This window comes from Lemur catta, chromosome 14 (genome assembly GCF_020740605.2).
Source record: "Lemur catta isolate mLemCat1 chromosome 14, mLemCat1.pri, whole genome shotgun sequence".
NCBI classification, from domain to species: Eukaryota; Metazoa; Chordata; class Mammalia; order Primates; family Lemuridae; genus Lemur; species Lemur catta.
In genome coordinates, this window is record NC_059141.1 from 11,698,949 (window position 1) to 11,725,805 (window position 26,857).

General features: G+C 49.8%; 1 protein-coding gene across 2 annotated transcripts in view; it reads left to right on the top strand.

Annotated features, from left to right (window-relative positions):
* The window catches only part of HSPA12A (heat shock protein family A (Hsp70) member 12A), a 61,032-nt gene that overhangs the window by 4,552 nt on the left and 29,623 nt on the right, over window positions 1-26,857 (top strand). The window contains exons 1-3 of one of the 2 annotated variants that reach the window (XM_045569058.1): window positions 12,007-12,032; window positions 24,062-24,147; window positions 25,707-25,834. In XM_045569058.1, the coding sequence (XP_045425014.1) occupies window positions 25,830-25,834 (5 nt within the window). In that variant the 5' untranslated portion in view covers window positions 12,007-12,032; window positions 24,062-24,147; window positions 25,707-25,829. Of the gene's footprint in view, window positions 1-12,006; window positions 12,033-24,061; window positions 24,148-25,706; window positions 25,835-26,857 lie in introns of those variants that run through there. The other variant, XM_045569057.1, reaches the window with a different exon arrangement.

Sequence of the window (26,857 nt, forward strand, 5' to 3'; positions counted from 1 at the left end):
GGAGGAGATGACCAAGGAAGTACAGGCAATGCCCCAAAATGAAACCGGCCCCACCAAAGGAGGCTCTGTAGAGCCTTGCTGCATTCCCGTTACTGCAAATGACTCCCAGCCTGCAGCTTTGCAGATGCTGCTCTGAGCTCTGCCAGGACCACCCCTCTTCTTCCAGCCTTGACCGTGACCTGGCAGCTGTGGATGTCCTGTGGGGCTGGCAGCTGCTCCGTGGCACCCTTCCGGGAAACTTAGAACTGCAGAGTTTGGGTCTTGATTTTAGTCCCCTTATTTTTAGGGTGGCCATCTGTCCTGCTTTGCTGGAATAGTTCTAGTTTATGCCTCCTGTCCCAGTGAAATTATTAACAGTGACACCTTTCACTTTCTAAGTATCCCAGTTTGGAAGATGAATTACGTGGTTGCACTGCTTATCTTTGTCTTCTTCTCAGCCATCTGGGCTTTAAAGGGGATGAGAAAGACCATAGGCCATGTGGTTAAACCTGGGTTTTGGGCTCAGACACTTCTGGGTTCAGATGTGCTTAGCATCTGGGTTTAACATTGCTGAATCTCAATTTCTTCTTCTGTAAACAAGGGTGATTAATAATCGCTGCTCTACTGGGGCACTGTGAGAATTGAGTTGAGGGTATGTAAAGTGCTTACCATGAGCCTGGCACACAGAGGGTGCTTGGTAAGTGTCGGTCATTACATTATTACCATCGTTAGGTTGATTTGGGAGGTGTAGTAGTTAAAAGTGGGATCTGGGGCCAGACTGCCTGGGTTCACATATAGGCTGTGTCATTTACCTGCTGTGTGACCCTGGCTCAGTTTTCTTATCTGTAAAATATGGAGTGTAATAGTGTCTTCTTTTTAGGGTTTTTGTGGGGATTACATGAGTTTTTATTTAAAAAACACTTAGAGTCAGGCATGAAGTAGACACTGAATTAATATTAGCTATTATTATTTTCTATTATTGTTATTACAAATAAACATCCCAAATTACATTCTCATAGGAGGAATGATCCAGTGTATTCATTTCCTATTGCTGTCATAAAAATTACCACAAATCTGGTGGCCCCAAACAATACAAATTTATTATTTTACATTTCTGGAAGTCAGAAATAAGTCCAAAATGGGTCTCTCTGGGCTAATCAAGGTGTTGGCAGAGCTGTGTTCCTTCTGGGCTCTAGGGGAGCATCCATTTCCTTACCTTTTCAAACTCCTCAAGGTCACCTGCATTCCTTGCCTGTCGCCCTTCCTCCATCTTAAGAGCCCCTCACTCCAGCCTCTGCTTCCACCGTCACATCTCCTTGCTGACACTGTCCCTTCCCCTCCTGCCTCCACCTTATAAGGACCCTTGTAGAAGGACTTCTTATAAGTCCTGCCTGGATACTCCAGGATAATCTCCCCATCTCAAAATCCTCAATTTAATCATCTCTGCAAACTCCTTTTTGTCATGGAAGGTAACATATTCATAGGTCCTAGGGGGTTATTAATGAGTCTACCATGGCCAGAAAGACTGGGGTCTTGCCTAGGTTTAGGAGTGTTAGAGAGCCTTCTGTCTCCCCCAGGAGATGCTTGCATGTTGGGAATAGTTCCTCAGTCTTACATTGGACAATAGTCTTAAACGTTGGACAGGTTACTCGTGCACCTGCTACGTGTTGTCTTCCCCAGAGTTTGGACTGTTCATCAGTCCTTGACTGATTCCATCCCAGTGGGGTCCTTGGAGACATTGCCACCTTCAGGGCTGGTTTAGCCCCTTCTCAGGGGTCCATAGACTCATTGAGACCTGCATAGAAGGTTTATTGGCTCCCAAGCTGGGAAAACTATCAAAGTATTAACAAATTAGTGAAATGTCTACAAAATGTCACATTATATTTGCTTTTACTATGTAACAAACCATCCCCAGATTTAATGGCTTAAAACAATAGTCATTTTATGTGCTCATGATTCTGCGGGCAGGTCTCTGTTGGGTGGTTTTTTGGCTGGTTTTACCTGTGGTCACTCATTGTGACTGCAGCCCTCTGATGGCTCCAATGGGCTGAAAGTCCAAAGTAACCTCACTCACCAGTCCAGTTCTTGGTGCTGGCTGTCAGCTGGGTTTCTTTCTCCACGTGGTCCTTTATCCTCCAGGAGGCCAGCTCAGGCCTCCTTTTGTGGTGATCTCAGGGCAGCAGGGGGATGAAGGGGAGCTGCAAGATCTCTTGAGGCCTTCCCGGGAAGCCATGTGACATCACTTCCGCTGCATCCTGGTGGTCGAGGCAAGTCGCGAGGCCAGCCTAATATGAGGGGTGGAGAAATTGATTCCATTTCTTAATGAGAGGAGCTGCAAAAAATGTGTGGCTATTTTTAATTAACAGAATGAGCTGGACTGAAATGTTAAAAGTACAAACTTTAAAAAACCATCTTGTGTTTTAAAACTACTTGCAAGTTAGATCTTCTCACCTTTTAATACTTTCTGTGAGTGCATAATGATTGTCTTATGCTTAATATTATTCGTGTGTTGTGCTACAACATGTGTCTCTATAAGTGATAAACAGAGGAATGATGTTGGTATATGGAAAATCTGTGTTGGCTCATTTGCAATTTTTCCCAGTATGTTTGTGTTTTGATAGATCAGGATAAACTTTCTCATGATTACAGAGTAATAGATGAAGAACCAAAAAAAAAAAAAGCTATAGATGCAACTTCCTTTAGTGCAAGTCAGGGCTGTTTTAGTGCCTTTCCACGCTCTTAAGCTCCATGGGCCAGCTGAGAGGGCAGCTGAAGGAGCTGCAGAGGCATTGCCCTATAAGCAAACAATGGGTGCAGGTGACACCCTGCATGTGTTTTGAATTTTGATGAGAATGGTCTCCTAAGAAGTGAGTGCCCCTGTTACTGTTTTTGGAAACATTCTGGTAATAAGGTTCCACGGGTGTTGAGTGATATGCACCACCTGTTTTTCCCATGAATCCTGTTATTTTTAGGGCGTGGTTTTGCAAAATGCAAAGATTTTCAGGAAAATTTACTGCATCACAGCAGAAACGCTTGTGCAGATGTTCCTTGACTTGCCATAGAGTTATGTCTGTTGTAAAGCTGAAAGTATCCTGAGTTGAACCATCCTAAGTCAAGGACTATCTGTGTTTATATTTGATATGGGATGAGTGTCCATTTAAAAATATTTCCTCTGATATTGGGGGTGTGGAGCCTCAAATGACTCATACAACAGGAAGAGCCTCTGGTCACTTGTCTCATCTTTACCTCTTTTCTGAGTATACTAATTGAGCTTCTGAAACTGCTTTACTTCCCAGGTGTTTGGATACTCATTGGGTAGTTTTTTTTTTTTTACTACATTCCAATTTTAATGTCAGAAAACTGCGGCTCCTGGAGGGTAGTAATTTCTGCAGGATGGAGCTCCTGTTAGCACCCGGAGATGGCAGAGGGAAGTGGGTTTTGCCAGGGTCCTTTGCCTCCTGTAAACTGGCGATTAAATGATGTCCCTTATTGCCTCCTATTTTTTGTGAACCAGATCCTGTGGTCTTCTTGGTTTCTCTGTGACTAGGGGCAGTGGGTCCTGTACCCAGGTTCCTGGTTCTGTTTGGGACAGGGAAGATGCAGGAATTTGGGCTCAAGCCTGCAGACGAGGCCTCAGGCTGACCTCTCTTTGTTAGTCCCCCAGGTTTCCTTGGGCCAAAGGCTAAATTCCTCTGGTCATTTCCTTCCTTTCTTTTTCTTTTCTCATTGTCCTTGAGGGGCCTTCTCTGCAGGTTTGGATAGGAAATTTTCTACAGCCCAAACATCAGGCAGATGAAAGTTATTGTCAGAAAACAGCTTATGTGGTGGCACCTACAGCCAAATGGGATCCAGGTTGTAAATATCTGGGCTGGGCCCACCCTCTTGTTTTACAGATGAGCAAACTGAGCCCAAGATGGGGAAGGGACTGCCCTGCAACACTTGGCACAGCCAGGATAAGAACCCAGTTCTACTGACCCTGGCTGCACACCTTCCAGTGAACTCAGAGATGACCTCAGAACCCTTCTCCACACAGCCATCCAGCCAGCCACTCCCAACCAGTCAGAAATGGCACAAAGATCATTAGTGAATTAATGACTTGTCCCTCCCTGCAGGAGTTACATTTTAAGAAAATGTTTGAAGAATGCTTAATGCAAAGGAACCAAGTGCCAAATCAAACTGCTGTGAACGAAAGACTCCGCAGCAGCTGAACCCCAGGCCCAGCTTTCACTCCCAGTTCCTTGCACGCTCCCACACTTGACATTGGTGCTTGTCCATCTCCCTGAGCCTTGGCTCTTGGAAGAATGTCTGTTTTTAAAAGGGTATGAATTAGGGCTTTTGGTTGTAGGTAACTAACCTTCTCTACTTAGGGGATTCTGGGGTGGCTCCCAGAATGTACACCTGGTGCCAAGCCTAGGAGGGGAAAGCCTCAGGAGCCTGGCAGTTCTTTCTCTCCTCCCTCACTCTGCTTTGTACCTATTTCCACCCACCCTTTCTCCCTGCAGGCCCATTTTATGTGCTCCCCATCTTTAGGGCAAATGTGGCCACCCACAATGGCACCCCACAATGGCATCTCACGTTGAAGTGACAAATTCTGGTTACACAAAAGGTCTGCCATCTGTTTTTCTGTCTTTCTCTCCCAAAGTCAGATTCCCATAGGAGGCCCCTAGGCTCAGGTGTGATTAGGACCTGACCCTGAAATATTCACCCCTGGTCAGAGGAAGGGTTACCTTGCTGGGAGCAGGGAGTTAGGGGGAGCGCATTGTCTGGTGGTCAGAGGGTAATTGTTTCCTACAAATACTACAGTGCTGGTAACCGAGCGAGCCCTGTGCAGTGAATGCTTTCTCTGTGAGGGATGGATGTGCGTGGAGAAGAAATGGACAACCTGTTGGAAATTTTGCTCTTTTGTTCTTTCTTGGAGACAATTGCTTCCTCCCGTATAAGTATTTCATGCTGCATGGGGTAACAGACCCCTGGGTCCCTCCTGTGAGAATAAGGACAGACCCGTGGCATGTTCCCCTGGTGCTTGCCGGGCTGTGGTCATTCCACGTGGCCACTGGCCCCATTTGAAGGGAACATGGGCATCAGGTCAGGTGGTGGTTTCCCTGGGCCAGCAGTTAGAGTGTAGCAGAAGGGACCTGTCATTTGTCTGATGATGCCAAGTTCATCATCCCATACATTTGCTTCAGCGCCAGTTCTGTCTAAGCACAATGACTGACTCAAGGACCCTCGAGGGAAGGCCCGAGTGGCCAATGGGAGGGCCTGTTGAGGATGTATCACTGCCTGAGTCTACCAAGGTCCACACAGTGGGACACTGGAGCAGACCACAGGAACAGGGCTGCTTGGAGGAGCCGGGCCACATCCTGGGAGCACTGTTTCCTCCCGGCCCCAGCTCCTCAGCTTCTGCCCCAGGAAATGCTGAGAGAGTAGGAGTCATGTTTTCCCAGGCCTGGGGACATGGGGTGGGCCCAGTTCCTTCATGGCGAGGTTCCTGGGGCTGTACAGATGCCCCTGAAGGGCCCTCAGCCCACAGCCTGGATCTTCTTGTCTTAGACCAGCCATGGCAAGATATCTTTGAAGGTATTAGTGACAGTCTGTCCCTTGGGGTCAGCCTCTGCTAGTTTTGGCCAGGATACTTTCTAGGACAGGTGTTGGGTGGGCAGAGTTGGGGAGGGGAGTCCCCCAGGGCCAGGCAGTCCCTGAGGACAGGGTCTAGCAGATGGGATGGGGTGTGAGGGATCCCAGGCCACGTTTGTGGGCAGTAAGACAGAGTGGGCTTCGGAATCAGACAGTGCTTGCTTCAAATCTTGGTGTCACCTCTTACAAGCTGTGTGGCCTCAGGCAAGCCATTTAGCCTCTCTGGGCCTTAATTAAGTTTAAAAATCACTCAATACTGGTGCCTGGCAGCCGGTGTTGGATGGGCACTTGGTGGAGTGAAATGGGCATAGCTCACTTAGAAAGTCCTTGCTTGCGTCCTGGCTCCTACACTTGACCTTGACCCCAGCAAGTTTCTCAGCCTCTCTGAACCCCTGTGGCCTCATCTGAAAAGCGTAGGTAACAGCACCTTACGGGATGATCCTGAGAATTCCATGAGGTCAAGTATATAAAGAAGTTGCCCTAGGCCGGGCGCGGTGGCTCACACCTGTAATCCTAGCCCTCTGGGAGGCCGAGGCAGGTGGATCGCTCGAGGTCAGGAGTTCGAGACCAGCCTGAGCGAGACCCCGTCTCTACTAAAAATAGAAATAAACTATCTGGACAACTAAAAATATATATAGAAAAAATTAGCCGGGCATGGTGGCGCATGCCTGTAGTCCCAGCTACTCGGGAGGCTGAGGCAGTAGGATTGCTTAAGCCCAGGAGTTTGAGGTTGCCGTGAGTGAGGATGACGCCACGGCACTCACTCTAGCCCGGGCAACAAAGTGACACTCTGTCTCAAAAAAAAAAAAAAAAAAAAAGAAGTTGCCCTGTACACAAAACATGTGCAGTCCACATTAGGTGTTATCTTTATTATTTTAAGCACCCACTGGGCACAACTAGGTGCTCAGGAAGGTCAGATCAGGGAGTGGAGCCAGCTTTAGTAGGTCGGGGCTGCCTGCTGGGGAGATGTTTTTAAAGGTAAGTTTATTGAGGTTGAAGTTGCATAAGATAAAACTCATACTTTTTAGGTGCACAGTACCGTGAGTTTTGACAAATATATATAGTCATGTAACCACCACACCAATGCATAGACTATTTCTAACTTGCGAGGATTTTGTCAGAGAATTTTGCATGCAGGAGGATCCCAGCTGGTTTGTGGAGGACCTCAGGTGGTGGGGGACCCCTAGTCCTGGACTGTGCGTGCCTCACAAGGGAGGGACCTCAGGGGTCCACTCATTGATAGGATCCCAGCCTGTCTCTTATCAGCCAGGGGTTGGGGTTAGGCTGCAGTGACCTCCTCAGCCTGGAGAGGGGAGGAAGGAGCCTGCTGGGTGCTCTCTGTGAGAGTCAGACCTGAGCGAGGCTGTCGGGGCCCATCCAGGGCCAGTCAGGCCTTCAGATGACTTTAGCTGCGTGAGTTGACCCCAGGTTAGAAAATCCCAAATTGCGAAATTCTGTGCAAATAAGTGGTTGTTATTTTAAGCCACTAAATTTGGAGTTAAAAACATTTTTTAAAATGTTAATAATGATAGGGTCCTATTTCCCTTTCTTTTATGAATTAAATATAGCAGTAGATGATAGTTTTAATAAAAAAAAGTTTTAATGTCAGTTGTTGGCAAAATAAAAATGGGATAACACTTTGTCAGGTCCACAAGTTTTTGGGTGGGGGGTGGATTTTACTGCTTGGTAAACGGAGGCATCTTGGAACCACCAAATTCGTGGAGATCCGAGGGAGCAGTTGCTGTGTGGCCTTGGGTCTTATCCATCCTTAGCACGTTAGGTAGTGAGACTTAGATTATCAGAGTGAGAAATGGTTAAAGCTGGAGGGTGGAGGTGACGGCTTTCAGTGTTCCCTAAGCCAACCTCTTGATTTTCCAGATGAAGAAACAGAATCCTAGGAAGTGACAGTGAGCCTAAGGGTACACCTGTGAACAGTGGGGCCATGCTGTTCCTCAGAGCCAGCTAAGCCTCTGACTGTCTGGGTGGGAGATTGGGGATGGGCAGGGGGCTGAGGACAGGGACACTGGGGCCTGGTGGTTTGAGGGGACTGTGGGTAGTAGGGGAGTGTCTGCCCAAGGGCACCAGGCTTTTAGGGGGCACGTACAAGGAGGGTGGTGGACAATGGTACCAAAGACCCAGCAAGGACCTCAAACTGCTGGGGCTGGTGGGTCCCTGCCAGGCCAGACTCAGGGGAGATGGCTGGGAGTGTGCGTCTATGTGTGTTTCCCTGTGCACACATAACTATGCATGAGCATGCGTGTGTGGGGAGAGAGGGAGAGTGAGCAACCGAGATGGAGGAGAGGAGGAAGAGAGACAGAGGAAGGAAGAGGCTGAGGTGTTAGAAGCTTCTGGTAGACCTTCTGGTGGGGTTTGTGCAGTTTATTCACAAGTACCCACAAGGGCATGGCTGGTCACGGATCCTAATTCTGCCCCAACACCACACTCCTGGGGCCGTCAATGAACATCCACTAATAAGATCCCACAGTGCTGCATGTCAGCGGACAGAGCCTGAGGTTCCTGGGGAAGAAGGCCAGACAGCGGGATGGGATTTAGTAAGGCACCGTAGGAATGTCAGAGTTCACTGTGTCCTACTTGGCTTATTTTTTATATCTAGACCTTGTATGTTGAATGAATATTTAGATCGAAAACCAGACTTCCTCACTGAGTTGCATTATGAACGTGGAGTTGTATTCCTGCAGAATAAGGCCTCAAGATAGCACACGAACGTGCAGAAGAATGCAGTTGGGGTCCCTTTCAGATTCTCCCCTCCCAAAATCTTAACGTGGGGGGGATAGAGGAGGGAGGAGCCACTTTCTATTGAAATAGTAGCAGTGAGGCTGAAATGAACTGCAAAATACAAGTGCCGAAGTCAAAAATACACTTACTACGGCAGTGGGATGGCCTGCTCACCCCGTGTCTTGCTGGGGAGTAGTCAGGGTTTTGTGTCCCCAGATAGCAGCCCCCACCTCCTCCTCCCAACAGAGCTCCTGTCTGGCCGCCATTGCCAGCCCCCTCCCCAGCCCCGTGCTGGTAACTGGTGTCCTCCTTGGAGAGACTGTGTAAGCCCCTCTCCATCTGTGAATGTGTGTAGGGTTCATGGCACCCTCCCCTGCCCACCTCCCTCTCCTCCCAGGGCCCAGAGCCTGCTGGGGGCCATACAGTCGTCCCACACACCTGCCATGCACAGCCCCAGGCGGGTTCCCAAATTTGGCAACTGAACCCCGGGACTCTGACCCAATGTCAATGATTAAAGACATGGGCACTGCCAGTTGGAGAGGTGGGGGCCCAGCAGGAGGCCTGGGCCCTGAGCAGAGGGCTCCTCACCCTGCAGGGGGGCAGGATTTCTGCCTCAGCACTGAGGGTGGCTCACTTCAGGCAGGGGACATTTAGGGACATTTGGGGCATGAAGTGTTGAAGCCAGAAGCAGCATCTATAAAGTGTAGCTCCCGCGGCCTGGAGGGGCTGACAGTGGTGAGTTGGAGAGCTCCCTTCCAGGCAGGATTTGTTTCTTGGAGGCAGCTGGTATCATGGGACCAGCTCAGGTCCTGGGTTCCAATTTCAGCTCTGCCTGTTACTCACTGTGAGGCTTTGGGCAGACCTGGAGACCTCTCTGAGCCTCTGTTTCCTCCTCTGGAGGACGGAGCTGAGAAATAGAGCCCAGACCATGTTGTCACTGGGGAGATTGCTGGGCAGAGTTGACCCTCAAGGTTTGGGGGCCAGGTGGTCACTGGGAGCTGATGGAGGCTGAGGGTCCTGGTGCGGGAGACGGAGGAGCAGGCAAGGACCTTGGGCAGAGTCTGGGCTCCGGGCAGCCGGGCACCCCGTGAGGCATGGGAAGTGACAGGTGAAAGCCAATGTCACACTGCTCCCTCCACCTGCCAGCCGTCCCCTCTGCCCCACGCTGTCCTGGGCAGGCACTGGGTAAAAACCAAGACAAGACAACTTTGGTTCTCATGACAGAGGCGTTACATGTTCATTATAGAAAATATAAATAATGAAAAAAAAGAAAAGAGGAAAGAGCCAAGACCCCACACCCAGTCACAGCCCCTGTTGACCTCTCGACGTGGAGCCTTCCAGACTAGCCAGGCAAACAGAGACAAAGCTCGCAGACGGCCTTTCACAGAGTTCTAGCACCGTGGGCTGGGAGGCGTTTCCCTTATTGCCGCTGTAACAAATTATTACCAGTTTAGTAACTTTAAACCAGACAGATTTATTCTCGTACAGTTCTGGAGGTCAGAAGTCTGAAATGGGTCTCGCTGGGCTAAAATCAAGTGTCAGTACTCTGCATTCCTTCTGGAGTCTCCAGGGAAGAAACTGTTCCCTTGCAGTTTCCAGCTGCTGGGGGCCCCTGCCTTCCTTGGCTCGTGGCCCCTTCCTCCCTCGGCAAAGCCAGCAGCTGTGCATCTGTCAGTCTCTCTGACCCTGACTCTCCTGCCTCTCTCCTTCACCTGTAAGGACCCCTGGGATTACATCGGGTCCTCCCAGGTCATCCAGGATAATCTCCGCATCTCAAGGCCCTTACCTTAATCACACCTGCAAAGTCCCGTTTGCTGTGTAAGGGAACATACTGTGTTCCCTAAGGAACATGCGAAGGCATGGACAGTGTCTGAGTCTGTTCAGGCTGCTGTAAGAAAATACCATAAGCTGGGTGGTTTGTAAACAACAGAGATTTATTTCTGACAGTTCTGGAGGCTGAGAAGTCTAAGATTAAGGTGCTGGCGAACTCAGTCACTGGTGAGGGTTTGTAGAACTGAGACCTAGGGCAGAGTTGTGTCAGTGTTAAAGCTGGTGAGGGCAGAACTGGGTGTCACCCTGGCACCCTAACTCTGGGTCCTCAAGCCCATCCCCCACCCTGGAAGAGCAGCTTTGGGGCTGTGCCTGTTTGGAGGGCACCCGGGAGGGTCAGCTCCTCCCATGTGAAGGACAGCGGGGTCTTTCTCCCTGTAGACAGTACACAGGACAGGCCCAGCGGGTGGCAGATGGCCTCCCAGATGGCAGAGAAGACAGCCCAGATGGTGCCGGGGGTTGCATGGGGGCAGTAATGATGAGGGGGCAATGGTTAGGGCCAGTGGAGGTGTCTGATTGATTAAAGAGTTGGATCTGCCGTGAAGGGCAATAGAGAGCTACAGTAGGTGCTTGAGGCTGGGAGTGACATGATGAAATGTGCGATTGTGACGTGATGGGGTGGGGGGGGGACGCCAGCCTGAAGGCAGCGAAACCAGCTGGGAGGGTGTAAGGCCTCTGGGAAGCTGTTCACACCACTCTGCCTGTGCTCAGGCTCTTCCCTTGACCTGGTGTTCCCCTCCGCTTCTTGTTCACTCAGCAAACCTGCCCTTCCAGAAGCCAGTCAAGCGTCACCTGCCTGGGGCTGCTTCCACCTCCCGCCCTTCAGTGGCATTGGTCTGTCCTAACACCCCTGTGGCACTTATAGCAGTGTCTGATAAAGAGTCCATGCGCAAAATAGAATTTCACAGTGATTTTAATTACAATGCTGTTAATATTCAATTTAATAGTTAAATTGTTTTAAATAATAATCACTTGTTTTGGCCTGAAAACTCATATTCAGGTTCTCATGAATTAAGTACACATGTGATGCATGTGCACTGTCCGCAGCCCAGCGGAGATGGGCAGAGGAGGGCGCGGGACAGTGACACAGCGCGTGCGGGAGACAGGGATGTTTCCCATCGGCCCTGGTTGGTCCCGCTGATTAGCTCTCCGGGTAGTGCTGCCTGTTTCCTGTTGCACGTTTAGCTTCTTGTTCACTAGCCCTGAATGTCCTCAGAGTTGTGTCCACGCCCTTCAGGACCCTCCCAGACTGTGTCTGTGGAGAGAGCGAGAGGCGGGGACGCCAGGCTGGGGGAGTGGGCCTGCACAGGTGTCCCGGAGACCAGCTCCCACTTTCCCAAGTCTGAGGCATTCCTGTGGACACCTCCCAGCATGCGGTCAGCACCCCGGGCACAGACATTCCCCGCTCCATCCATGGGGGTGTGTCTGCAGGGGTCAGGCTGGTCACTCTGTGACTGTCTGGAGCATTCCTCTCTGCAGAGGAGATGGCCGCTGCCGGATTGAGTTCCAGACAGAGCTGTTAAAGATAACACTGATGTCAGAGAAGCTGTCCTTGCATACCGACCATCAGGCCCAACGAAGTGGGCAGGGCTGCTCCCCAGGAGGGACAGGCCTGTGGGACAGCAGCAGTGAAAGGCCAGGGACAGACCACCCTGCCGAGACCTCCTCCCTGGGCCTGTGCTTGGGCAGTTGTCCATCCGTGCACGGGGTGAGGGTGCAAAGTCCCTTTCCCTGGCCCTGAGCATTGCAGGGACTGGAGTGTCAGCTGGAACAAGGGGACCCGGGAGGCCACGTGTCCTCAAGCCCCTCTTGTGTGCATAACACGTACACAGCAGCGTATGTGAGCAACCATGGTGAGTCTGAATATTTTGGCAGCTGGGGCCATCTGTATGGCCTCCCCGTGTCCCCTAAGCATGATACGTATGTTATTTCCTGGAGTTCACATGGGCTTGAGGTCTGCTGTCCCCACCTCAGCTCAGGAAAGGATTTGAAGGGACTCATATTTGCGTTTCAATGTGGAGGTGGGGGAGGAGGGAGTGGCTATTCATTAGCAGGAGTTTGTAGCTTGTTTGCTCTTATCCTGCTATAGTCATTCACACCAGGGTTTTTGTTTTGTTTTGTTTTTAGTGAGGTTGATTTAAGTTCAAATTTAAAAGCTCATGAAAATTCGGTGGTCAGTGTTTGCGTTTCTGGGCCAGGAGCTGGGTTTGGTACAGTGTGAAAAGGGTGAGGGTGGGGGGTGCTCTGCTTGGCCTTGGGTGGGCTATGGGATGCTCCGGGTGCTCCTCCGGGTCCCTTGGCTTGGAGTTTCTCCCCCTGCTCCGTGGAAGCGCCTGGGGAGGTAAACTCCATCCCCAGGAAAGTGACTTTCCATGGCCTGTAGATTCCTTGGGAAATGACTGAGCAAATTCAGTCCTCAGTAGGAATTATCCATTCAGTGTTCTTTGTTTTGATCTCTCTTTTCTGTTCTGGAAGTTAGATGTTCTATTTCATCTCCTTTCCAGAGCAGTTACTCTTGCAATTTTGCCATGTGTACTTAACTTAGCAAAGTCTAAGGTTAATCAATAACTTAACCCAGTTTAATTCTTTCTTGTAAGGATAGAAGTCCATCCTTGAAAATTTTGTATTAAAAAACTAAGAAGTAATTAGGGATTCTAAACTTATAAGGTCTTAAAAAATCTCTGAAAGGACTTACTTGTTCTCCTTTCTCCCAACGTGGACGTCTTTGCTCCCCACTCCGGGAGCGTGCTGTGTGCAGTGCCGGGGCTGTGTGTTCTGAGCAGGGCATTGGCCCCTGGGGGTATCTCCACATGCCGGGCAGCTCCTCTGATGCTTCCCTCCAGGCTGCAGTGGGCAGTCCTGGCGTGTGCTCCCCAATGGCTCTTCGGGGCCTCTTCTGGCATTGGCCTTCTCTTTTCCTTTGTCTTCTGGAAGCAGCATTTTGTCAGGCAGGTTCCTGAACACCTCCTAGCCCCGGGCCCCTGGCTAGCTGTAGCTGGCACATGCAGGTAGTCACGCCACAGAATGTTTCAATGCTGGTGCAGTTTGCCCTCCTGACAAAGGCAGGGGTGGGACTCCTGCGGAGGGCTAGTTGTGGCTGCAGGTTTTAGGCATCTTCTCCTAGCAGTTTTTCCAGAATACCTTGCCCTGCCTATCTGTTGTGGGAAGAGCACCTGCAAGTCCTCAGCCCACAAGGCCCTATCAGGATGCCACGCCTGGCCCTTGGGAGTAGCCAGGCCCTTCCGCTCTGGCCAGCTGGCTTTGGAGTGTCTAGAGGAAAAGTGTCTAGGGGAAAAGTGAAAGTAACTAGGGTGCCCTTCCTGCTCTGTGCCTGGGTTCCTGCGTTGCCAAAGAACAGGGTGTCCAGGAGATGGCAGTGCCAGCTGTTGCCCCAGCCCTGGTCAGACGGTCTGAAGTCAGCAGCTAGATTCACCACTGAACAAGTCCCGTGAGAGCTGTTGCCAACTCTGCCAGGCAGGGAGGTCGGCCCCCACTGGAGGCAGGGAGACAGGGAGGGAGGGGGGGAGGGAGCAGTGCCCAGGGTGGGCGCGGTGGCTATGTCCATTCCCAGAGAGGCGCTGTGCTCCTGAGGGCGGGTGGGATGGTGGCAGTTTTCCTTACAAGGCTGATTCTACCAGGTCTTTGATTTTATTTATTTAATCTTTTTTTTTCTAGAGATAGAGTCTCGCTATGTTGCTCAGACTTGCTTTGAACTCCTGGGCTCAAGCAATCCTCCTGCCTCAGCCTCCCCAGTAGCTGGGATTATAGAAGCATGAGCCACCATGCCTGGCTTGATTTTTTTTTTTTATTGAGATATAATTCACATACCACCATGTTACAGTACATAATTCAGTGGTTTTTAGTATTCACAAGATTTTGCAACTATCACCACTATCAAGTTCTAGAACATTTTTGTCACCCTGAAAAGCATCCCATACCCATTAGCAATCACTCTCCATTTCTACTTCCTCTAAAGCTCTTTAATTTTTCACTGCTCTTTTCTCAGCAGCAGTTGGACTAATTTTATAATGATGGTAATGATAATAATAACAAAATAACATCTGTGATTTATTGGGTGTTTGCTATGCACCAGGTTTTATAGGTATTATTTCATTTATTCTTCATAGCACTCCTATAAAGCATATCATCATCCTCCTCCTCCTCCCATTTTCCTGGTGAGAAAACTGAGGCTCTGAGAAGTTAAGTAGCCCACCCAATGGGATGCATTTGGGAAGTGGCCATGCTGGGATTTGAGATCAGGCTTCCCTGACTCTGAACTTGTATCTCTCACCTCTGTGCTATCAATATGTGCCTCCCCTGCCTTGGTCTTTGGATCTGAAGAATTACGGCTTTCAAAATGGAGGCAGTCATTCAGCTGTGCAGCCCAGGGAAGAATGAGCCATGGAGTCTCATGAGCCTGCAGGCAGAGACGGCCGGCTGGGACTTGGGAATGCCCTGTAATCGTGACCTCCTGACTTCCGTCACAGTATTTGCTCCTCTGTGAAATGGGGATTTACATCTACCTCATGGTTGCGTCTGCCATGAGAAATGGTACTGAGGAGGTGTTCAGCACAGAGCTCTGACTCCAGCTGGGGGGCTGCAGCCTGACGGTGTGGGCTTCTTTCTTAACCTCTAGGCTTCATTTTCCCATCCATAGGATGGGAATAATGACAGCGCTTCACAGCAACCTCACTCACCAAGCAGGATTTCACGAGATGTGCCTGCAAAGCTCAGAGTCGGCATGGCATGCACGTTCAGCGAGTGCCATGGTAGCTTTCCTGGTAGGTTTTTGGGCTTGCACATTGCTAATAATTTCAAATTGATAATTTGAGTCTGAATAAACTTGTAAAAGAGCCTAAAGTAAGAAATATACACAAATATCTGACCCCATGAGGGAATTCAGACAGTGATGGTGGGGCTGGCGTTTATCTCGGAGGGTTCTCATGCATTGCCTCCTTTGTTCATTGAAACATGGTGACGGGGCCCTGAGAACACCGACTCACTTCGCAGCGGGAGAAGGTGGGCCCAGAGAGAGGGGAGGCAGCTTCCCCAGGCCCACGAGCATCCATACCTCCACCTTCTCCGCCTGCCAACCCAGTACTCCTCTTCCTCAGGAGACATTTTGCTTTCCTCATGCTCCTCTAAGAACAACAGCCAAAGAGCCAACTCTGGCTTTGCTGCTGTTCCAAAGCCGTCCTGGTTCTCAGGAGACATACCCTTGGCTCTGTAGCCCAAGCTGACTGCCTGGCCTGACCCCTCTGTTTGCCCCAAAACCCAGACCAACCTGGGGCCTGAGCATGGAGAATGCTCTGCCTGCACCCTTGGCCCCCACAGGAACACCTCCCCAACCCCCCACCTTTCGGGAGGACTCAGAGCTTGTGCTTGTAGTACCAAGGGTCACAGGGTGACATCTGACATCGGTATTTCAGCTCACCATTGCTCTCTGGGGTGAGAACCACAGGAAGATGCCAAGGCCTTCACTGAGACTCCTTGCCCTTCTCGTATGACACTGAGATCTTAGCAAGCCTGAAGGACAAAGCAAAATGGGCATGTCATGGTCCTTTAAGTGACACTGCCACTCTGCAGGGGTAGCTCCCCTGTTTCTCAGATGTGCAGGGGCCCACCAGTGGGTGAGGGAAATCCCCCTGCCTCTTCTGAGGTCCCAGGTTTACAGAGAGGCTCTAAAGTCTAGGAGCTGTCAGCTGATTACCAGGAGGCCCCTGTATCTGAGGCCTGGTTGGAGCCCATCCCAGAGTGGAAGCTGCTCAGCTGGTGGCTGGACATCTGTTTTGTCATCTGCAAGGGGAGCCAGTTGGTACCTGCTGAAATTCAAACTCCTTTGGACTGTCTTGGTCTATTTGGCCCAACAGCCTCAGCCCCAGAGAAGCCAGCTGATGTGTACCCCTCACCCACCCTGAGACCCAAAGCCTTCCCAAGCCTTCCAAGTCCACGTGTGTAGGTTCAAATGAACTCATTTTTACTGGTTTGTGCATTCATTTGACAAATACTTATGGGCCAGGTGCTCTGACTGATAGAGTGTAAGAAAAACACTGTCTTGCCCTCCTGCAGCTGCCACGACAGCACATTAAAATCACGGCTCTTTTATCATGGAAAATTTAAAACATAGAAAAGCAGAGCAAATAATGTATTGAATCCCCATGGATCTGTCACCAGTTTCAATCAATATCACCTTGTAGCTAAACTTATTTAATCTCTGCCCCTCCCCTCTCATTATTTTGATGTAAATCCCAGGAATCATATTGTTTCATCTGTAAACATGTCAGAATGTGTCCCTAGAAGACAAGGGCTCTTTTAAAATTTTATAGCTACACTATTAATAATAATTCCTTAACACTATCAATATCGGGATCAGTGTTTACATTGCTAATTGCCTCATAAATGTAACATTTTTTGATTGTTTGAATTAGGATCCAATAAAAGTCCACATGTTGCAGTTACTGGAGTTGATAGTGTTTTAAGTCTCTTAAACTACAGCGGTTGGTCTGGGGCAGAGCCTGGTTGATTGGTCTGGAAACTCATTACAAATGCAAATTCTCCGCCAGCCTCAGACCTACTAGATTGGAAGCTCTGGGGGTGGGGCCAGTAATCCGTGTTGTAACAAGCCCCCAGGCAATTCCCATGCGCATCAGTCTGAGAACCTCTGGTCTATAGGTTTGGCCTCCTTTCCTGTCTGTTTTCCTTGTGATTATTTATTGGAGACCTGCTGTTATCTTGTAGTGCACCTCCCCCATCCCATCCTGCCAGTTGACCACCAGGTGGTCATAAACAAGCTCCTCTGGCCTCTGTACCGAGGGAGCTGAGAAGGCTCTCCTTTCTCAATAGAGGGGGCTGACTTTTAGTGGTGTGGGTCCCCAGGGATGATGAAGAGTCGGCCTGCTGTAGAAGCGGGGTGCACTCCAGGCAAGGGAACAGCATGCGCAAAGGCTTGGAGGCTGGATCAAGCACAGGTGCTCCACAGAGGGAAAGGCTTGGTATGGCCAGGGGTGGGGGCAGTGGAGAGAAAAAAGGCCGCAGAGGGAGGCCGGGTGGACTTGGAAGGGCCCAGGTGCTGCAGTGTGTGGGACTTTGTCCTGTGGAGGGTGGGCAGGGGCAGACCCTGACAAGGTTGAGTTGATTAATCCATGCAGACTTCATTTTTGACCAGATGGCTGTGACTGCAGCGTGAGTGTGGCTTGGAGGGGACAGGCCTGGGACAGGGAGACTAAAAGGTCAGAAGGATGGAGACCAAGGCTATGGTGGCGACTTTGCAGAGGAGAGAATGAGTGTGAGAGATGCTAGGAAGTAGGAGCGACAGGGCTTGGGGATGGAATGAAAAGGGAGAATGTCTAGGAAATTCTCACCTGGGGCCAGTGGTGCTGCCACTGGGGACAGCAGTGTCTGAGGAGAGAGGCAGATCTGGGTGATTTAAGAGCTAATCCCACATTGTTGAAGGTAACTCAGCATGTGTGTTACTAATATCCCAGCTCAGGGGAGTTGATGCCTCAGTTGGGAATTACCTTACGGGCTCTCCAAGTCTGTGGATAGTCACTGAGTCCACTTCTGGGCGCACATAAAAAACATCCACCCAGCCATCCACCCACTATCTATCCATCATCCAACAGTTTTTGAGTGTCTGTGACATATCAGGAGCTGAGTAGTCAGAGATGATATAAGACATGGTCCTGCCCCAGGTGAACAGAAGCATGTCAGTAAAGTGTGTGGGGTGATCTGAAGGAGCCCTCCATATGCTGTAAGGTTGTTGAGTGTAATTCATGAAAATTAGGAAAACTGTTGGTTTAGAAGGTATTTCCTCGCCTCTTTCAGCAGTTGCCTGGACACACACAGACACAAGTTGGAGCCCCACAAACCAGCACATGAACCTGCCATTAGAGAGAATGTGGACCACCCCCAAAGACCATCTGGGGTTGCAGGGACTTGGGGATTTCTCTGTCTCTGGGGAAACCCAACTGCCCCAGTCTCTCTCACTGGGACATCTCATCTCCTGGACCATCCAGGGAGACAGGACAGGTCATGGGAAGATGCTGTCCAGTGTCAGGATGGGCCTGGGGCAGCCCCCCTATTCAGCCTGGGCTTGGTGCTGTGGTCTCTGCCACGGTAAATGCTCATTTACATAATTATTTAGCATTTGGAGAGTGGTTATTTTACACTCAGTGTTCTTTGTAGTGAGAGGGTCTCCTGGTTCATGCCAATAAAATTTCCATTTACTCTGGACATCAACCACGGTGATTAAAAAAAAAGCCCATAAATTATTTACTGAAATGGAAGTTCAGCTTATGGTAATAATGCATTAGTTCAGCTAGCCATGAAGCCTGTTATAGGGTAATAAAAGATTTTTTATTTTCCTTCTTAAAAGATATTTGCCAGTAACCTACACATGACCTTGAGCTCACCAATTTTCAAAGATGACACTGCAGGGAGGGTGTATAAGGACACAAAGAAAGCTTTTTATCAAATAGCCTGATTTTAGGTCAGTTGTCAGCAAAGACCTGTCGTCTCACAGCAAGTAGGAGAAAAAGAAATTAAAAAAAAATACATATATATTGCATCTTCTAAATCATAAGGAACAGACCTTGAAAATCCTTTTGAAATTGGGCATTTATTTGATAGATACCTAAATCCAAAAGCTAGCAACAAGGACTATTTGGAGAAGTTAGCATGTCACTATTGTTGAGACCACCTGTCACATGTTATGTGAACTTGGGACGTTGTGGAATAAAGTCAGCCCTATGGTTCTGTCTTTGTCTTTAAAAATGTTATATTTATGGAGCAGGATTGATTTTATGTGTCTGAGAAAGTCTACGATTCTGCTCACGGCCATTTGCTGACTAACGTCTCCAGCAGAGAAGAGTAACAAGCAAGTTCATGAATTATGGGTCTCCTTGAGGTTCTCTTCCAAGACTATTTTTTATTTTAAGAATGTCTGCTTTGATTAAAGCCATTAGAGCTGGGAGCAAATAACAATGAGTCTGAATTTTATGTGTGTTGCATTTTATAGCAGGAACCCAGATGAAGCCTGTATTTTAATTCTTATACTACTAAGGCAAGTGGTGAGAATTAACTTAACAACTTAAACTAGCTCCTGCTCAACTATCTGGTTTGGAGTTCTAAAAAAATCCTGAATCCTGTGGCAGGAGATTTGTTGGTCAAATAATTTATTTATCTATTCTCTACATTGCTGCAAAAATATTTTCATTTATTTATATACCCCCTTTTTGGGCAAAAATGCTTTAATGTGTTGGGGTGGGAGGGTTCCAGGTTTATGAATGAATCTATAACCATCCTTGTCAACTTATTTTTATATTCACTAAACTAAAAGATTGCACACTAACCATACAAGACCTAAGTGACATTAAATTATCCGTAACTAAGAAGACCTGGTGATTAATTTTTGTTCATTCACTAGAAAGCCCCAGCGTGTCTTCCCCCTCAGTGGAACGACAGTTTTGTGGCTGGTAGCTTGCATTTGTGAAATGGTCTGTGCTTTCCTGATTCTGTGATGTGAAATCGTTGAATCCCTCTGTGTTACAGGACTGCAGGGTCACTAAGTCTTGAAGTGGAAGATGCTTTGAGTGGTCTTTAATCTGGTTGGAACAGTGCAGTAGATAGTTCTTAAAACTCCCAGCTCCTTAGCTCTGCCCTTGGTCACATTTTCTGATAAAGCATTTTCCTTTAATCTCTCAGCACTCTCCCTTCCCTGCCTCCACAGAAGGATCTGAGTTTTCTCTTGTTCAACTTCCTTTCTTCCAAGCCTCTCTTTGCATCGAGGTGTTGGCTTTGCCTTTCTCTTCTGTTCCCAGTGTGCCGCAGTCAACCTGTGGGTGCTGAACTGGGATATCCCATGGGTGGAAGTATCCCCAGGGGAGATGTTGCAGGGGCTTTGCAGAGGTAGCACAGGCAGAGCCACAGTAAATGACATTTGGCATTGCTTACTGTGGATAAGGGCCTCTGTATACGTAATAGCAGGACACGTAGCATATGCCTTGTACATAGAGACATTCCCTGTATCAACTCTATCCTGTTGTCTATTAGCTTATATCTGTCAAATATCCATAAATTAATAGACAATATTCCGTTGACCCTTTTTTGTTTATTCCCAATCATTTACCTACTGAATGAAAGATCTCAAGCCTTGTTGGGACTATTTGCACACCAGAATTAAGCTCCTCGCACCTCGCAGGTGATAGGTAAGGTAGGCTTTTCCATATTCTTTTTCCAGAATATTTTTGAGCACCACTTTGACATCCTAAGTAAGTACTGAAGTAAAAAAATATTAGTGTGTCTCTACAGGCTTTGTAATTTCCTGTACTGGGCTGATGGACATTAACTGGTGAATTATCTTTGATTTGGAATATAGGAATATATAGATATATAGATGTTGGTGTGAGTGATGTGAAAGTATCTATGAAAATGTTACTTTTCCATACCTTCTATGCAGATCAATTTTAAGTCATCGCATAATGTAGCTAAATTTTAATTTCTGGTGGAGAAAGTGCACTGAGTTCAGCTGCCTCTAGGCCTGGCTGAGTGATCAGCAAGTCAAATGATTTGTATAAACTGTCCCAGTTGCAGTGAGGGAGGGAAGTTCAGGGAGAACCAAAAAATCCTTGGTTCTTGCCCTCAGAGTATCCCGGAGTCCCTTGGGGGCCCAAGGCATGTGTTCAATGTGTGGCCTGACCCGTGCTATTTTGCAAATCAGTGGGACAGCCCGGGACATGCTCTGAGAAGGGCTGAGTGATAGGATAATTAGAACCAAGCAGCAGCGGGGTGGATAGTTTGTCTGCAGATAATAGCTTGTTTGCTAATTGCCAACACCAGATTTTCTGGGCAATTAGACACTTGATTTCTTCCAAGACCGTCTGTGCGAATGTGGACACATGGCCTCAGGCCTTCCAGGTAGCAGGTGGAGAGGGTGGCTCCTGGTGCATCTCTCTGCAGGCTGCCCGAGAGCCGTGGGCAGGGAGGATCTCTGTCAACAGGTGGAAGGACCATCTTGCTGGACCCCCTAGTGGAGAGACAGAGTCCCCCCTGCCTTCGTGGAAGGGGGTGGCTTTGTGCTGGGAGGTTAGCAAAGATGGTGGCGTTTAGCACATTGGTCAAGGACTGAGCTACTTCTCCATTCTCTTTTCAAGAGCACCGGGCCTTGGGTGCTAATAGGAATCAGAAATAGCTTCCCCTCCCAGATGAGCAAGTTGACTTTTTAAATAAAATTTTTTTATCATGGTATGTATGTATAACATAAAATTTGCCATTTTAACCATTATTAAGTGTACAATTCAGTGGCAGGAATTATATTCCCAATGTTGTGCAACCAACACCACTATCTATTTCTGAAACTTTTTATTACCCCTAACAGAAACTGTGCACCCATTAAGCAAGAACTCTCCATTCCTCCCTCCCTCCAGCCCCTGGTAACCTCTAATCTACTTTCTGTCTCTATGAATTTGCCTGTTCTGGATACTTCACATACAACATTTGTCCTTTTGTGTTCAGCTATTTCACTTAGCGTAATGGTTACTAGGTTCACCCTGGCTGTAGTGTGTATAAGAATGCAATTCCTTTTTATGACTGAATACTATTCCATGGTATGGTTATGCCACATTTTGTTTATCCATTCATTTGTTTTTTTTTTTTTTTTTGAGACAGAGTCTCACTTTGTTGCCCGGGCTAGAGTGAGTGCCGTGGCATCAGCCTAGCTCACAGCAACCTCAGACTCCTGGGCTTAAGCGATCCTACTGCCTCAGCCTCCCGAGTAGCTGGGACTACAGGCATGAGCCACCATGCCCGGCTAATTTTTTTGTATATATATTTTTAGTTGGCCAGATAATTTCTTTCTATTTTTGGTAGAGACGGGGTCTCACTCTTGCTCAGGCTGGTCTCGAACTCCTGACCTCGAGCGATCCACCCGCCTCGGCCTCCCAGAGCTAGGATTACAGGCGTGAGCCACCGCGCCCGGCCCCATTCATTTGTTGATAGACACTTGGATAGTTTCTACCTTCTGGTTATTGTGAATAATGCTGCAACGAACATTCACATACAAGTATCTCTTTAGTTGTTTTTATAATTTTTTTTTTTTTTTGAGACAGAGTCTCACTTTGTTGCCCGGGCTAGAGTGAGTGCCGTGGCAACAAGTATCTCTTTGATTTCCTGTTTTCAGTTCTTTTGGATGGATACCTAGGAGTGGAATTGCCGGGTCGTATGGCAATTCTATACTTGACTTTTTGAGGAACAGCCAAACTGTTCTCCACAGCAGCTGCCCCATTTTACATTCCCACTAGCAATGCACAAGGGTTCCAATTTCTTCAAATCCTTGCCAACACTTGTTATTTTCCTTTTTAAAAAATTACAGCCATCTCAGTGGGTGTGAAGTGGTATCTCCTTGTGGTTTTGATTTGCATTTCTCTAAAGACCAATGATGTGGAGCATCTTTTCATGTGCTTACTGACCATTTGTGTGTCTTCTTTGGGGAAATGTCTATTTGAGTCCTTTGCCCAGTGAGCTGATTTTGTGCCTGTCATTACTGGGCTGCGCATCTCTGTCCCCGAGGCTGGAACTGAGCCTCCCCAGGAGGAGCGAGGCCGCGAGCCTGCAGAGAGGGAAGCGGCTGTGCGGATGCGAGGCTTCACATTCTCTCTTGCGTGACTCATTTCATTCCCTCAGCCTGTTTGGTACCGACTGTGGTGATGCTGCCAGAGTTCTCACCAAGTAGAAAAAGAAATCAGTAAGAGCTCGGGATTAACCTAAAGCGATTTAGCAGAAGAGGCAGATGGAGGCACTGCTCGTGCTTGCCTAGGAGCAGACAGGCCTTTCTCAGACACCTCAAACCCTCCGTGTTTCCTTGACCACAGTATTGTTTCAGAAGATTACCCACTTTTACCTAGAGCAGGTGCTAGACTGTGCACTCAACAGGGCAGCATGTGCAGAGCACCTGGGTGGTGCCTGGTGTTCCCAGGTGCCCAGGGGCCGGCCATCGTCTCCACGGTGGGGGCATGCAGTCCTTGCTGGGCAGCGGGCAGGGAGAGCACTGAGGAGCATTCCAGCACTGCCCAGGGAGAGTGTGACTTCCTTGGGGTCCCATTCCCAGGAGGAGGAAGACCCCTGGGCACTGGGAAGGCTTCAGAACAAATGCTATGCCTGAATAATGGTGAGAGCAGCAGGGCAGTGGACAGAATGGTGTTCTGCTGCTGAGCTGTTGGCCCTTCTCCCATTTGACCTCGTGCCTGTTGTGGGGCCCCGTCTGCAGGGGCCAGGAATGCTAATCCGTCTGCCTTTTTGCTGTGGTTTTTCTTATTGAATGTCCAAAACCTTCAGTATCACTGTAGAGAGATGAGTTCACCATGCTCTGGCATCCACTAGGCAAGGACACTCTTTCCAGAAGTTGTGCTCCTGCCCTATATTCCTAGGATAGGGATTGTTAATCTTTGGGGAGAGTGTCCTATGCCCCTTAGGGAATCTGAGGGCTGTGGATACTCTTCTAAGAAAATGCACACAAAATTGCACATAATCTCAGGTGGCCACAGGTTCTGCTAGTCCATCGTGGAGCCCAGGTGAAGAGCTGGCTCCACAGAGGACACAGCCAGGAGCTAGGGGCCTGGGGACTGAGCAGCATCTCCTGCTTAGCAGGGGCAGGTGGCACAGAGAGGCCTGGTGGTCGCTGGGAGAAAAGGAATATCTCATTGGTCAAATTCTAAATATCAAATACAAGGGGCTGCTGGAACGGATGCCCCTGCCGTCCTGGGCCCATCAGTGAGGTGGCTCGTCAGAGGCCACAGTGCCAGGAGGGGCAAGGCCACACAGCCCTCATTTCTGCTCCCGAGCTCAGCCTTTGCCACTTCTAAGGTGTGGACTTTGTCTTTCTTTTCAGAAACGGCTCCCACATCTGCATATTCATCTCCAGCGAGGAGTCTTGGGGACACGGGAATAACGCCTCTGTCCCCTTCCCATATCGTGGTAAGATGTGTGTGTGTGTGTGTGTGTGTGTGTGTGTGTGTGTGTGTGTGTGTGTGTGTGCGCACGCGCACTGACTAACTGTACATTCTGGGTCTGATCTCACGGTTCAGGCTGCTGGGCAGCCCCTCCCCTTTGCTGGGTGGAGATTAAATTGACCTGGGATGAGCCACCTGAGCCCTCCCAAGCCCCTTCCCGACTCTGGGCCTGGAAAGGCTTCCGTGGTGTGGCTTCTGCTTCTGGAGCCGTGGGTGGGTTGTGGGGACAGGCGGTGGTGGAGGCCGAGCCGCCCTTAAAGGCTCAGGGCTCAGAGCCTGCACTGCATCCTCTTGAAAGGAAGCCACCGTTAAGCTGTACTTAACTGCCCTGTCCAGAAGCCTGTGGCCGTGCACTTGCCTCTGCGACAGTGTGTCCAGGCAGAGAAGGCCTGAGCAGTGCTTTGCCTGCAGCGAGGGGGCTGGGGAGGGGGCCGTTGCTCCCACCACTCCCTGTGCTGTGAGGGGAGATGGGGTCGTGGGAGCTGTCCAAAGGGGTGCACGTGTGGCCCAGCCGAGCTGGTACCTGGAGGAGAGAGCAGCTTTGCATGAGCTGCTCAGATTCACAAAGACCCTGCTGAGAACTTGGGAGCCACCACTGGGTGGGGGTGCCAACTCGTCCTGGCTTCTTGGAACTTTCCTGCTTTACACCGAGAGTCCTGCATCCTGGGGACACCGCAGTCCTGGACACACTGGGAGTGTTTGTCCCCTTGGGCCAGGTCCATGGTTTTCAAACTCTGCGCCCTGAGGGCACCGTGTGAGAGCCTCAGGGTGTGTGGGGAGGAGGGCAGTGGGAGGAGAGGCCAGGCAGGTGGCGGTCTTCCCCCGACTTTAACCAAGACAGGACAACTCCAAAATTTGTTGGTTCTATAATTCAGAGTTCTGGGAATTAAAAAGAAAAAAACTTACACTGCTTAAAAAAAGGGTTTGGAAACGTGGCATGGCCTGACCAAGTGACTTGACAGACGAGGAAAGGCCCTGGGCCCCGAGGGGAAGGACTCAGGGGGTCTGCAAATGGTGCGGTGGGATCGGGCAGGGTCCTGGGATGCCCAGCCCTGCTCATGGGCAGGAAATGCTGGCATGGGTGGAGTGGTCACCTGGGAGGTACAAGGGACACAGCTGGCAAAGTGCTTAGGCGGTGATGGGAGGTCTGCAGAGGGACTCGGGGAGGGTGGGCGCTGGGGGGCGGTGTGTCTACTCAGGGAAGTACTGGGGGGCGCCAGCCCCGAGGGCGGAGTCTCTGCAGTTGGGTGCGCGTACAGGCTGACAGAGGAGGTGGGCACGCTCGCTGCAGGCAGGTGCCCTCGCCCTCCTCTCGGGCGCCTCCATTTCTCCCTCGGCCTCTCGGGTGGGGGCCGAGGCTGGCCTGCCCTCTCCCAGGGCTCTCCAGATGGCAGACTGGAGCTGGGACGTGCAATGTCCCTCTGCCTGCAGTGGGTACACAGCGGGGCGGGGGGGGCCACCCGGGGTGTCTTCCTGAGAGCCAGGCCCAGTCCCCAGCCCCAGCGCTTCTCTGTGTACCTGCAGAACGACGCGGACCCCGACGTCTCAGAACAGCAGTCATTTCTCGTAGTGGTGGCCATCGACTTTGGGACCACGTCCAGTGGCTACGCCTACAGCTTCACCAAGGAGCCGGAATGCATCCACGTGATGAGGCGAGTGCTGTGGGCGGGAGGAGCACGTCGCGGGCGCCAGTCCCTGCACCTGTGGGGACTCAGCGGTGGGATTAGGCAGTGAGGGGAATGGCACCGAGGAGGAGGACCCAGGATTCTAGTCCAGCTCAGCCCAAACTCACTGTGCTGCTGGGGACGGGCCATTTCTGACCTCTGGGCTCTGGGTTCCTGGTCCATAAAACCATCGGTTTAATTCTGATTTAGTTGGTGTGGGGAGGGGCCCAAGCGGCATGTTTGAAGCCTGGCCCAGGTGAAAGGCATAGACCCCTGGGGTGTCTGTAATGGAGGTGACCCAGGTGCCAGCTCAGCCACTTACTGTGTGACCTTAGGCAATTGCTGAACCTGCTGAATCTCAGTTTCCTCACCTGTGAAATGGGGATGATAACTGTACCTGCCTGATAGTGTGTGTGCAGAGTAAATGAGATGCCTATCAAGTGCCTAGTGCATAGTGAAGTGCAGGCAGGGAAGCTGCCCGTTCTTTCAGGTGAAGCGAAGTCATGGGGTGATGGCAGGCAGAGCAGAAGGCAGTGTGGGGTGCATTTCCGCCAAGTGACCCTAAAGACAGAGTCGCCCTGGTCCTCCTGGGAGGCCCTGTGTGCCAGACCCTCCTTTCCCTCTTCATGTGCAGAGCAGGCCCTCACCCCACCCTCCCATGGGATCCAGTGTCCATGAGGACTCTGGTCTGTCCTGGCACTGATGTCAGCTCTCCCAGTTGTGACCTCCCTGCAGAGTCTGTGGCCCCTCAAAGCTTTGGAAGCCTGGGATCTATCACCCCAGTTTTCCAACTGCAAAGGATGACTTTGAAGATACGTTGTTATTGGCTTTGCAATTCCTGCCACTGAGTAATAGGGGAATTTAGTATTGCTTCCATAGTAAGATTTCAGGTATTTTTATGAAGCGCTGTGTAAAACACAGGTCATAATAAAAGTGACCCCATCCCAATCATGGTTTAGGCCCCACTTTTCCCCTTGAAAACCAGATGTGGCTCAGCCCGAGGCCATTGTC